We start from the raw sequence: 14,840 nt of genomic DNA on the forward strand, positions 1-14,840 counted from the left end.
ATGGGTGAGATGCACGTGTTTATTTGGCTCCATCCAATAATCTGCTTATTGGTCCTCCACTACTTTAGGTTCCATAAAAAAACAAAAAAACAACACTTGGGTCTGGCAGATTTGCTCATTATATTTCACAATGGTATCCAGGCTTGTGAAGACAAAGTACTTGTCATCCACATTGCAGTCCCCTCCTCTGACAAAATTGCTTAGCTGTGCATAAAGTTTGTCATATTCTCACACATTGGTTCACGTACGCTCTTCCAAACAGACTTTCAAGCACATAAACACAGCCTTGTATGACACAGAACTATATCATGTATAGATGCAATCATTTCCACTAGAGGTTAAGGTATGATTTTCATGATAGATGTATTCCTTCTCCAGAGTGGATCCTCTCTAGAACTGCTGAATGATAGAGAAGATAACTTGAGACCACTATTCAAACAGAATATGAGGTTTATCTTGCTCCAAAGATGACTATGACAAGCTAAAATATAAAACTCAAGGCAGTTCCATTATGAATTCTTAGAAAATACAAAATCAATTAAATGAATATCATCCACTTGGCTCTATTGTAGCGCACTATGCCCTCTCCATATAAACCGATGAAAATATAGGATTATTACTATTCATGCTACAACTCGCCTGGGACTTACATCTCAGTAACTTCCTATATGAGTCAGACCCACTTGTGCTGTACTCTGCACTGTCTTCCGATGGAAAAACCTCATACCAGCTTCTCATATATTCACTGCATTTCCTTCTCCTTATTTTTTCATATATAGATTTATAAGAAAATATGAATTTAGATTATTAGCATTATTAATAATAGGTAATCTAAACAAAATGAGTTGCTTAGATAAATTATCTAGTCTGGTTTGCTAATCTTAGCTGGTCGCTTAGCCAAACCAAACTGGTGTTTAACTGGTTGGCAAACTGGCCACCCAGTTGAACCTGACCAGCTGAAATGTGCCTCAAACCTCCTAAAATGAAAAAGAAATCAGCATGGGAGACCACCTAGACCAGCAAAACCATCTTATGCTGGTCAGATAGATATATCATATTTAAAAATAATGACATATTAGGCTTTTTTATACATTATAAATCTCTATTTGCTTAGTTTATGAAAGCTATGATGAAATGTGAAACAGATCTAGCCTACTATTGTTATGCCAATCAATAAGAACTGAGCTGAACTGAAACTTGATAGTTAGTAGAGTGATAAGGAGAAAAAATATACACATTTCCTTTTCAAATTGAGTCAACAACAGTGTAAAAAAAGGTCAATTTACAAATTACAAATATTTAAATATCCTTTCACACCTTTTAATCCGATACCACTGTGGTTCGAGGTCCCCCTACTGCGCGCTCAGCTGACCTTTACTCGAGTTCTCGAGCCACTCCCAAACAAACACACCTGCTGACCGAACGACCGCTGGGAATCCGCCATCAGCCTCCACATTCAACTCACGGGGAAACCCGAAACTACTTCGCCAACTCTTACATTTATCACTCAGACGGGCACTTCTTGTGGATTATATCATTTGACTATTGTTTAACAGCTTGGAGGGATTATAACACGCGAAAAAAACTTGACCACAGCATTTTTAAAGTCTCATCCCTCCATTTTGAATCTGACAGTAATTTCAAGAGTTTGGTGAGTATGTTTAGCTTTTGTCTGGATACTTTAAATACCGTTATTTTTATTATTAACTAATATAAAAGTGGATTTTCCTCATAATTGGTTCTGTTTTACGTCTTTATTGTGAGTACAATAAAGACAGAGACGCAATTTGTGTTTGTGGCTACATCGTTAGCTCGTTCCCCAACTTCATGGAATGTTTGGGATATTTCTGTCTCTGTCGTTTCATTTTACGCTAACGTTAACGAAAATAAACGCAGGTTTGTTTCGTGTAGACGTCTTGTTGGTCATCTTTTGACGAATGTAGAAGCGTGATGAAAGGACAGAAGAGCTGACTACTTGAGGGTATTAAAACAGAAATTATCCTGAAAACTTTGGTGGGTACTGCTAGTTAGCCGTTAGCAGCACGTCTCGTATCAGGAAAAATGTTCTTTGGAGTTTTTATTCTTAAGGATGTTTTTTATTATTATTATCATCAAAACAAACCACGTTAATGTTATAGTATGTGTTGGTGTGGATGATTTAAATTTTCTTTAAGTCGATCACGATAATAATTTAAGGTATTTGAGAGAGAGAAATAGAACATTCGAGGAGTTTAGGGCTCCGCCTAAACCACAAACTATGGATGAGGCCCTTTCTGTGAGCTTTGCCCTTAGTAATTTACAAGAATATAGGATGCACATTGTTACTGAAATAACAATGTGTTGTCAATGTAATGTAACAATAAAGATAATATTTCTCTTTACCTGTTAATTTGTAAGAGATGATGTAACGATACAGTCAGCTCATTATTTATTATTGCATAAGAAACCATTCATTTGCTTTATTTTCTGATAACTGGCTGTACAGTATCCCGTTTTACAAGCGATTTATCACAAATTTTATCATATATTTTTCAGATATTTCACGGCTACTTATGTAATAAATAACAGTGGTCTAGATTTGATTTGAAATTGTTTTATTAAATGACCTGAGTCATTGTAATGTGTCTGGCCTCAGTGTCATCCACTTCCAGCTATTTTTAGCTGTACAAAACTGCTCATTTTGCTGCTTGATATTACAAATTGGTTTATCTTACCATATTATTTTAACCTATTATCTTAATGATCAACACACTGGTTTGTAGTGTAAACAGTTTTACCATTTACTTCACTTTATTATTCTCGTTATTTCTCCACAGTGGCTAATGAACTGGAAGTCTTGCACATTCACAGAAAACTGCTTGCTTCTGCATTGAAGAATAAGGTGGATAGAGAACGTGAAGCTGACATTACACAGTGTTTAGTTCTGGGGAAACTTCTTTGTTTATCCAATATATTGGTGGGATTGCTCTGCCGTTACGCTATTAGGGTGCTTTCACACTTGGTTCACTTGCCTGGTCCGAACCCGAGTTTGGTTGCTCCCCCCTTCCCCTGCCCCAGCTGGACTGTGTTCATATTATTGCGTTCACATAAACAGCGAACTGTACCAGAGTTCACATGAAGCGTACCCCAGACCATCGTTTTTAAGCGGACCCGAGTACGGTTCGCGGGTGAGCATCCGAGTATGGAAGACAGCGTTCACATCATCCAAACGAACGAACTCTGACATCAATCGAACCGGGGTGTAACTAGTGCGATCACAAAACAAACACGATTAAAGCAGCCAATTGTGTACATGCTTTGTTAAATATTTCAATCCAAAACATCAATGTTTTACTATAATAAGTGATACATTGATCATAATGAATTAATTTATTAAGATTGAAAATAATTCCAACATAAAGCGTTATGAACATAGCCTCCTTATTCGGTCGAGTCTATTTCTATTTATTTGTAGTCACAATAGCCTATATATCACATTTAGAAATAATTACAATATCTGTATTTTTATAAAACCTCCAGAACAAAAAACATTATTATATTTTTAAGACGTAAGCTACGCATAGCTAAACTCTTGAGACGAGACTTATGACAGATAAAATATGTTACTACATAAATACATGATTGTGATAGAGAATAAGAAGCTGACATCTGATTTCTCAAGTGGTCGTATTTACCATGTTTACTATGGTAACGTTAATGCCTAGCGTGCATAGTCTTTTGCATCACTTTTAAATATTTCTGGCTTGTATGGTGATTATAATTCACATCAGATCAAGTTATTTCAAATACTGCTGACTAGGGATATAAAAAAACAAGTCTTAGTTCATGTTAGCTCATTAACAACGTGTTATTAAATATTGGAATGCCTAAGATTAATGAACGTTCAGAATAATTCTTCATTGGCAGTGTATGCTAACTAATGAATTAACTAATGTTAATTAATGAAGCCCTAATGTAAAGTATGGATAAACAATAAAGAATCAAAACACTTTCAAATAATATCTAGGGCATGTTGTTGTCCAGATTAAAATGAAAAAAAAAAAAAAGTTTGAAAATAAATAGCCTATTAAGTCTAAATATTTAGGTTTTGGCACTGTGATGAACACCATAGTGAATACACACAACTGAATTGCTATTTAAAATGATTTAAATATGTTTTAGAAAGCTGCTTTATTTATGGGTTTTCAAGGGTAAGGGCTGTATTTTCGGCAGTTTAGTGCCATCTGCTGTCAGAGAGTGAATGCTGATGGGAGACGAGAAAGTATTATAATGTTTGCCTTTCTATTACTAATACTATAAAAGCAATCGTTATAGTACTCTCTGTATATGTTAATTACTTTAACCATTCTATCAGATTATTATACAGACTTCTGTCCGTATTAGACAACTGTTATCAATGACAGTAAACAAGAGGGAAAATATGAGTTGGTGCTGTCGCTCTCAGTGCCGTCAAAATAAAAGGGCCACCTCGAACACATCGGCCAAGCAGAAAAACTTATTGGCCAATGCTGGTATTTAAAAAATGCCAATAATTGACTGTTATATCGGCCTTGACCACTAATTTTTACTTCTGGAATCCTATTCTTATTTTTATTTTTATGGTAAGCAACTAAATAGCAATATTTTCCACCCAATAAGCATGTATGGAAATTACTCATACTTCATTTAGTTTCATTTCATTTCATGTTTTTTTTTTTTTTTATTATAAAAATGCTTATGTATTATTTAGTTTGTTTGGGCCAAAGTTGAATGTATTAACTTTTTGTAGGACACATTTGAAGGGTTTTATTCCAAAAATGTTGGTCATGCAACACTGACCTCGGCCACTTTGTCTGCATTCCCTGACCTATATAGCAAACAATGTTCATTTAGTCTGGCTGTCTAGTGCTGACAGACGCCTGCAACAACAGCAGAGGCCTCAGGGTAGGCTGATTATCCCTGTCCTTCACTGCAAGATTGCTGATCAATACATCTGCAGTCGCTGTTTGAATGGAAAATAGCAGAATGGGCAACAGAGCTACTCAGATGGCATAAGTGTGGGTTAGTTTTGGTTAGCGGTGTGGATTGTTTACATCATTAGTGATTGCGTGCACTAAACATGAATCTGTGATGTGACATTTCATTTGATAAAAGACACAGCCCCAGGCCGCTTATTTGTCTCTGTCTCACCACCTCTCTTAATCTATTGATCACTTTTTATCTCCTCAGAAAGATGACGAGCATTAACACAGCAAACATCAACTTCAAATGGGATCCCAAGAGCTTGGAGATTCGCACACTGGCTGTGGAAAGACTGCTGGAGCCCTTGGTTACCCAGGTCAAGCTACTTTTCAATTTTTCATCCTCAGTTGTTGTATTAATCACCAAAGGTTGCCATTTTTCCTTAAATCATTCTTGCACCATTTGCAGGTCACCACACTTGTGAATTCTAGCAACAAAGGACCATCCAACAAGAAGAAGGGACGATCCAAGAAGGCTCATGTTCTGGCAGCCTCCGTGGAGACAGCCACCCTGAACTTCCTGGAGAAAGGCGAGAAGATTGCTAAAGAGAGCCAGATCTTAAAAGATGAGCTGACGGCAGCAGTGGAGGACGTCCGCAAGCAAGGTATGCTAAAAAGAGAAGTGTGTTAACATGGGCTGGATTGACAATATTAAGTTTGAAGAACTGATATCAGTAGGGCTGTGATGGTGGCAGATTTTTACCACCGCGGTGGTAATGGTACAACTGCCACCAATGATGTCAATATTAGCCTGTTAACGTAGGCGATTAATGCGTTAACACAGGCACTAGGAGCAGTACTAGGTTTGGCCACCCCACTCACCACTGCTGCTTCAGTCACTTTTTCTCTTGACAAGAAGTGCATTTATTCAGTCGCAGAACGAATGAGAATTTTTAATATTTAATATTTAATATTTTAAAATAAATAAGTCGCACATGACTAAAAGTCACTGGACCAGCCAAACTATGAAAAAAAGTGTGACTTATAGTCCGGAAAATACGATTAACAAACGTGCGTGTTTATTTTTGCTCTTCCGTCAGTGAATACGCACCCTGCAAAACACTTAAATTTATATCAAAGAAATAATACAGTTAAACAAAGTAGTCTAAATGAAAGTTAAATACACCCTGTCTGCCAGAAGGCCAACAATTGCTAGATGCTGTGAATTAGATCGCTCCACTGTTTAGGCAAGTTATCCCATCTCGTAGTTCAAAGTCACCTAATTTTTTTTATGCACATTTGTCCTTATCGGATAAAATGTTTATACTACTCACATTTTTAGAATTTATGCGAATCTTAGAATTTATTTATCTTGTCGTTATTTATCCAGCAGTTTTTTTTTAAAATGCGATAATCCAAAATGCATGCCAAAAATAGGTGGTTTCATTTACTGTTTTCATTATCTGTCTGTGCTTCTCTGCATATGCAATAGATTTTTGAATTAAGGGGGCTTTGCTTGTGCTATCAGAGTTGCTGGCATCGTGCACTGGAGTATGTACTTCTCCCCACAAGACTGTTCTCCTATATATCCCCTCACTCAATCTCATGTTGTTTGTTTCTTATTAAAGGACATCACTAGTATCTCTGCAGATGCATAAGACGTGTTAATAGAAGCGTTTAACCCTGTCAAATTGCACAACTCCTCATTTCTTATGCCTTATTTTGCCTTATTTGCTATGCATTTTTGATTAAAATCCTGCTGATATCGATATTCGATCACTCTAGTTAGCGCACATTTTCGATTGACTCATATAAACAAGATGCAATATCCTCATCATATCAGCTTGAGTCTAGAGGCCTTCAGTTTTTAATGTAAATTTGCATGGCATTTTTGACTGGTAGCTAACTAATCCTAGGTATATGGCTATGTTAACTTTGCTAAGGAGGGATTGTCACATTCTGTAACGAACGGCTTGCTTTGACTTGCTGCGGTGACCCATCAATATATGTTTATTTATTTTCGGTTGACAAGAATGAGAAAACAAGCGCTAAATAACTTGAATATGTGTGGAATGCGACTCTTTACTTATGCTAGACTTCAGGCCAAGTCTGTTGGCTTGTGACAGAAATAACCTGTAGCCATAAATTTATCACCATACATTCTCATTCGAAGTGGCTGACATGAACTTCCTGGGTCAGAATCTTCTACAATAAGTGTGGCATTTCGCACTTCTGAGATGCAGAGTGTAGGCTCAACCTTCCTATCACTTGTTGGAATAACATCTTTGTCAGTTTCAGACTAGCACTCAGTGTTTATTGGCTTAGTTTGGGCTGTAAAATCTGTCAAGCACTGGCCAGCATGCTGCTGTGATGTCGGGGAATGTCACATTGGTTTTGCTATGCTGTCATTGGCTGCGGAATCCAGACGTTGTTGTTCGCTGGTGCTGGAGACTGTCAGTTTTGCTCGACCATGCGTGGTTCGACTGATAATGCCACCATTGAGTGGGGTTAAAGCTTCCCTAGATTGAAAAGAGATCCTGGTACCCAGCTGTGGCTTACCAGCTGTTCTGCAACCCGGGCAAATGTAATAATTGCGTAATGCATGTTAGAAACTTCCGAATCCTTGAACGATTTTCTCCCTTGCAGCTCCAGAATTACCTGCTGCATGTATATGTGTACAATTGGCATGTCTCTTGGGTGGAAAATATCTTGTTTACTGTAAAAACTGATTTTGATTGCTTCACACCTTTACACTGGACAGATGAAGGATGCTGGGTATGATAATGCCATCTGCCTTCCTTCCAAGGTATCTGGATGCTTGTGTCTTCTTCAGACATCCGCTTTTAACATTTCATCACAATTCTCTGTGGTTCTTTTGTGAGTGCTGCCTTAGAAGTGATAGATGTGAGTTTATTGTAGGTGCACTAATCACTATCCGGCCCTTGAAAATAGTCTTATTGATTGCACCCTCAGGAGGGAATGACAGTCCCAGAGTCCTTAGTTGGTGGGGTGAATTTATTTTTATGTGATGGATAAAAATAGGAAGGTTTTTAGAGAAATTACTCACAAAAGATAATTTAAAATCATTGTTGTGTAAAGCATCAAACAGGCATTACAAAAAGTAGGTTTAGCAAGAAATATTTTTTGATAAAATTTATAAAATCTTTGGTTGGGTGAACTATAACTTTAATAATTTATTTTCTTAATTTTATTACTAATACTATGAAAATATGAAATGATTTCTTTAATGAAATTATGCTCTAAATAATAAACTAAAACTGCCAGTAGGTGGTGGTAAATGTCTTAATGATTAAGTCATCGAGTCATTTATTCATTCATTTGATTCGTTCAAATGTCTGATTCATTCAGGAGTGAAGTAAATGGTTTTTTTGAATGGTTCATTGAATCATTAGGCTTGTTCGACTTGAAGCGGTCATCACCATCAGACCAGATCCTTGTGCTTTTGAATCGCTCTCGCGGTACTTTGATGTCATACACCGATCAGTCTGTGAAGCGCTATTTCAAAACCAACACATATGCCAATGGTTCAACGTGCCAAATGTTTCACCAAATTCGTTCAAAACGTGGATTAAGAAATGAAATGCTGCTGTGGGTGGCTGGGAGATGAACAGTTCTGATTTGTGTTTATATTTTGGTTGGCAAAATTGAGAAAAACAGATAACATTGTGTCTAAAATAACACAATACTAACATATCTTGAATTTTAGGGACATTTTCTAGGCTCCGTCACGCAGTAAGTTGTTGCCCTGCCTCATATTAGTCATCAGTCGACTGTATGAAATGGCAGATGTTCCACATAGGTCTTGGGCAGGGCAAGTGAACATAGTGGTTGTTCTTTAATCCTGACATCTGAGCCGCTAAAGACTAATAAAGGGGATTATGTTTGTTTTGGAAGAGAATGTGCCCCCGATCTACATAAATGCGTCTATATCGGACAAATCATTTGAGATCCAGTTTCACCTACAGAAGAAGTGAGTTTTAGGTTTTTTAATGAAACTTGGCAAATCGCCTTTCCTAATAATGTGCTTATTAGAAAGTTTCACGAGGAATGCAGCTAAAGTAAACAGTCCCTAAGAGAGCAGCTCTGAAGAGAGGGGCAAGATCAATATAGCTCATTAACATTTAAAGCAAAATGCTACAAAACTGTGTGCTCTGAAAAGAGCTGTTTTTGACAACCATTGAGAAATTTTTTACCAAACTATGTTACAGACTTTTCATTAAGACCCTAAAAAAAAATCAACTTGTGAAAAATGGGCATTCTATGACCACTTTAAGTGGGATGCGGAGATCTGCATGATTGTGCATTTGTTGACGCATTTGACAAAACAACCTAAAACTGTCCAATGTGAGGTTTGTGGTCATACAGCAGCGCTTATTCTGTTTTGTCGCATTGAAAAGGTTTTAACATGAGGCAACTGGAATGTGAAGGCAAGTGATGACACCCTTTCTCAAGCACATCAGATAAGACGTCAGTGTTATCCCAGGGACTTGACCTTCACTGAAAGAACTCGTTTGGTGTGCTCGCTTGTTACGGAGCTCTGGTTATGAGTAGACATGAATCGTGCCTTTTGCTTTTACCACAGTGTTGCACTGCTTCTGACTTTCCTCTCTATCTAGCATTTCACAAAATGACATCCTAATGTAATTAACCCGTTACCCCCCCTAACCACTGGCATTTATCCTTGAAGACGAACAGCCGCTGCCCTGGTGATTAGCTCTATATTTCACCTAGTAGTTGTTCTTGTGTGTAGTGTTTGCCTCCGCTCTTATGACAAACTTCAGGGTGGCTGAGTCAGACCTACCGCCTGAATTCTTGGTTTAAGTTTCACAGCTCACCATGTAGCTCTTTGTTACAGAGAATTATTGATGTTTTTCCCCTGTCGTGCTCATTGTTTACTTGGGTTTGTGAGGCTGGGTTGCTACTAAACCATGTGTATGTTGTGTTCTTATGTATTTGTGTCGTCTCGCAATGACCTTGGATGGTATTATCATTGTCAATTAACTGAAGCGGATTTTAATCAAATAATGGAGAATAATTATGTCCCAGTCTTTAGCATTTCAAAAGGCCTCTTTGGAAGTAATTGCATCTTTAGATGTTGAATTATCTGTTATGTCGACTTCCACATTGGGAAATGATCATTTCGTTGACCTTGCTACTCTTGCATCATGAAGGGTATGAAAGGACAAATTAAAACTATTAAAGAGAGTGTGTTTGAATATTTCTTTTGTAGGAGAATCCATGAAGTTGGCCTCAGGAGAGTTTGCAGAGGATCCCTGTTCTTCAGTGAAGAGAGGCAACATGGTCCGTGCTGCACGTGCCCTTCTTTCTGCGGTCACTCATCTGCTTGTACTGGCGGACATGGCTGATGTTTACCAGCTTCTTCTTCAACTAAAACTGGTGAGACACGCGTACACACACATTTTTTACTCTTTGAAAGGTTAGTTCACCAAAAAGTGAATATATTGTTATTGTTTACTCAAGCTCTCATACACTTCAGTTCAAAAGTTTTGTGAGTAAGAATAGTATTTATTTATTTATTTTTAGCCAAGGATGCGTTAGATTGATCAAAAATGACAGTAAAAACATTTGATGCTACAATAGATTGGCGTTTCAAATAAATGCTGTCCCTTTCATCTTAAATGGGCTGAAAAAATATATTGGTTACCCCAAACAAATTAGGAAGCACAATTGTTTTCAGCATTGATAATAAGAAATGTGTCTTGAGCAGTGAATTAGAAAGATTTCTTAAGTGAATAATATGCAAATAAATCTTGCCGAGGTATAAATTATATTTTAAAAATATAAGTTATTTTAAATTGTAATACTTCAGTATGACTGTTTTACTGATTTTGATCAAATAATTGGTGAGTATTAGAGACTTCTTTTAGAAACATGAAAAAATCTTTCAGACCCCAAACTTTTAAGTGTAGTTGTGCAGTCCCAGACCTGTATGGATTCCCATGGAAATTAATTGAACATCAGAGATGCTTTTTTCCATAATATATATTAACCATAGGATTTCAATCTTAAAAGCATTAAGTACAAAAGTGGTCTGTGTGATCCTCATCCTGTAGTACAAGTTTAATAAAGCCGTATAGTAGCTTTTTCCTAATTTAAGTTACTATATTCACTATTCATTTTTCCCTGTGCTGTAGCTTTCAGAAGTCTTTCATGTGTATGCATATTCATGTGCATGTTTCACTTAGGAGAAATGCAAGAACCTTTGGTGTCTTTCGAGAGTAAATGATGACACATTTTTCATTTTCGGGTGAACGATTCTTTTAACATTTTGATCACTCTAGACATGTCTGGAGGGGTTATGTTTAAATGGGCAGAGTATGTGCCCGGCAATTTCCATTTCATTATGAGTGGCTCATATCATGCCAACCAGCAGAAACTCTTCAGGCTGGTCTTTTTAATATATAAATATATAGATATGTGATATATATATATATATATATATATATATATATATATATATATATATATATATATATATATATATTTATTTATGATATGACACTTGTTGGAAATTAAGTTAATTTGTAGTTGGCTGATAGCAAGGTTATTTTGAACCTTCATATCTTGCTGTATCACTTCGACCCAGTCCACCACTGATTTATTTTTATAACCCCCTTCATTATCTCTATCCTTCATCAGTCTCTGGATCTGAGAAAAAGCTAAAGCTAAAGTGAGTACATTAGGGAACTGGCATTGGTCCAGAAGGCTGGGTAAAGCACACAAAAAGATGCCAAGTTTAGTCCCATTTACCCCCTTCATCGGGGATGTTTTTCTTCAGGATAAATCCAGAATTCTGGTTATTTTGGCCTAAAATCACGACTCCCCTTAATCATGTAGATCAGTAATAAATAAGAAAAATTCGGGGGTTGTTCAGGGTGATTCTAGTTACTGCAAGAAAATCTAAACAGTCTTAAGCAATTAACTAAAACTGTGAAAAGGTAACATTTTCTAAAACATCATAGACTGAATGGTCCTGAGAGCGCTATACGAGCTTGCGGCGCCATCTGCAGTTCTTTTTAAAAGGGTTTAAATGGTTTAAAGTGCCAAATGCGAGTAGAATTCGTGCTGAAACGTGTTATTCCCCTGGTAAAAATTTTTTAATGAATGGTGGTGAGAATTTGAGATTGCTTATTACTACAGTCATGACTGCAAGATTTTTGACAGTGACATCAATTTTGTGTTTTGCAAAGTTTGTTGCTTAAGCTGTTGTGGTGTTCATTCAAATTGTTTCTAGATCAGGGGTCGGCAACCTACGGCAGGCGTGACAACAGTGGTATGCAGAGGGATAATCGCTGGCATGCAAGCAATAGGGAAAACTGCATACTGATGTACATTGTGAGGTAATAACTTCTTATAGTCACACAGTCCGTTAGGAGCTATAAATACTAATAAATAGTGAGAATTAACTTGCACTAGTCTACGGATGGGCACATGACCGCTGCACATGCTAGTCGCCGCGGTCTAATAGTGCTCATCAATATCAAAATTACAGATGGCCAATCAAATCAAAGTAGGCATGGTTTACTGTTGACAAAAGCAGAGTGCGAAGCATCAGTTTAACGTTAAAGAGAGCGAGGAAAGATGGCACAGTGGTTAACCAGATTAAAAATGGCACATCATACCAAAAAGGTTGCAGACCCCTGTTCTAGATTGTGTCGAGTGACCAGTTGCATTTTAAATATTTGTTAAAAGCTTAATTGGCAAAAAAAAACCAACTCTTTACAAAAAAACAAATTTATAACTATCATACTTATTGGATTGTAAGAACAGACTGATTGCTATAAAAGGAGGGAAGAACTGCTTCCAATTATTGTGTTCTTAGCAATGGTTACCTCCATAAAAACGTCCAGCCATGGTCGCTTTGCATCAAAATGGCCTCACATGCAAGGAAATTGCTACAAAAAATATTGCACCTGAAAGAACCATTAACTGGAACAAGAACTTCAAGGAGAGCGGTTCCGAAGGATTGAAGTCTTCAGGACGTCCCAGAGTGTCAGCTCCTGAATAGTGCTGCAACGACTGACGTCGATGTGCGTGAAATGCGTCGACGCATCACACTGTTTGTTTACATCTCACGTAATGGCATACTGGGAAGGGAGAAGGTTGCACTCTATCACAAAAACAGAGACCATTGTTATCAAAAGTATGGGAATACTTTAAACAGAGGACAAATAAAATGGCCCTTTGTTCCCTTCACAAAACCGATATGGTGTACCACGGCAGCACAACTGCAATGCGCTAGCACCTCAGAGGAAAACATCTTGGTGCTCTCCGGTGTTACGGTTTAACTGGTTACCGTGTGATCTGGTGACCAACTTCCTGGTTCAGGTCTGATATTCTTGCGCTTGCGGCATTCTGGAAAGTTGAGATGTTTTTAACTCGATGTGGTGCGGACGAGCCTGGAAAAAACGAGCGCGTTGCGACCACGTCGCTTCCATTATGAGCGCGCTTATCGCGCGTCTACATTGGAAATAACGAACTTGAGCGCGCAAAAGACGTGATGTGTGAACAGAAAGACAGCGTGCTGCTAGACAGCAGTCACAAACCACCGAGCTACCCAGAATCAGCTCCAGATCTCTGGAAACCCTGCTAAACCATAGCAGAACCCTGACAACATTTTATGGTTTGTGATGCTAAAGAACATTTCATGACATCTCAGACAACGGTAAATTTATGGCTACTGTGGTTTAACGCTATCATAAACTCATATTTACCATAGTTAAATAATTTTCTTTGCCTCTTTATTATTTTATACTGTAAAAACTTCAACCACATTGGTTGAAAATGAATAAAGGTTGAAATATTATATCAGAAGTTGTACTTATATATATATTTTTTGTAAAGTTATACAAAGGATTCATTAGCTAATTAAAAAAAGAACATTAGATTAATTATTTATTGTAATAAAATAGATTAGTCGACTAATCGCAAAAATAATCGTTAGATTAGTCGACAGAAAAAATAATCGTTAGTTGCAGCTCTACTCCTGAATCGTGTCTCCAGCAGTGCAGAGCTTGCTCAGGAATAGCAGCAGGTTGGTGTGAGAGCATCTGTACACACACAGTGAGGCCAAGACTTTTGGACAACAGCCTGGTGTTAAGAAGGGCAGCAAAAAAGCCAGTTCTCTCCAAGAAAAATGTCAAGGACTGAAATTCTGCAGGAACTACATGGGTTGGACAGTAGACGACTGGTGCAAAGTTGTTTTCTCTGATGAAGTTTCCTTCCAACTGTTTGGGACATCTGGAAAATCAGTTGTTCTAAGAAAAGTGCTAGCCGCATTAGGCCGGGTTCACACCGCAAGCTGCAGCAGAGCAGAAGCAGCGCGTTAGCAGCAGGTAAGCAGAGCAGAAGCAGCGCGCGCCTATTTTGCTTTCACACCAGCAGCGGAGGCAGCGCGCAACTGAACAGCGGATTTTGGTCAGAGTACTCTAGAATGGGTACGTTCGCATTGCTTTATTTCCATTTAAAATACATTTAAATAAAACGATTTGGCAAGAAGCTTTTTTTAATTAATAATTTCATTGTTACTTTTGTTGCATCTTTGTTTTGCTGTCTTTGTTTTCCGTGCAGTACGTGTTGTTGATAGAAGAAATGCCATCGCGCTCTATTTGTTATTAAGGAGATTATGAAAAAGACGCATACTTTGGGTTCATCCCATTAACCGACGTAGGAGAGAACATGGTGCATATTACCATCTTGTCACTGGGTTTGTTTGCAAGCAAATTTACCAAAGGACACCCTGAAAACCAATTTAATAAATGGTTTTAAATTGTGTATTGTAAATGGTTCACAGCCTTGACTTCCTGCTCATCTTGAAATCAGCATTTACTTGTTTATTATATATGCATGTATCACCTG

General features: G+C 37.6%; 1 protein-coding gene across 1 annotated transcript in view; it reads left to right on the forward strand.

The window, feature by feature from the left end:
• Positions 1-1,392: 1,392 nt before the first annotated feature.
• Positions 1,393-14,840, forward strand: part of ctnna1 (catenin (cadherin-associated protein), alpha 1) — a 111,976-nt gene continuing 98,528 nt past the window's right edge. Inside the window, exons 1-4 of the mRNA XM_026225042.1 lie at positions 1,393-1,651; positions 5,209-5,317; positions 5,410-5,605; positions 10,192-10,358. Coding sequence (XP_026080827.1) covers positions 5,213-5,317; positions 5,410-5,605; positions 10,192-10,358 — 468 coding nt within the window. The 5' untranslated portion in view covers positions 1,393-1,651; positions 5,209-5,212. The remainder of the gene's footprint in view (positions 1,652-5,208; positions 5,318-5,409; positions 5,606-10,191; positions 10,359-14,840) is intronic.

The sequence above is a fragment of the Carassius auratus genome, chromosome 39 (assembly GCF_003368295.1).
Source record: "Carassius auratus strain Wakin chromosome 39, ASM336829v1, whole genome shotgun sequence".
NCBI classification, from domain to species: Eukaryota; Metazoa; Chordata; class Actinopteri; order Cypriniformes; family Cyprinidae; genus Carassius; species Carassius auratus.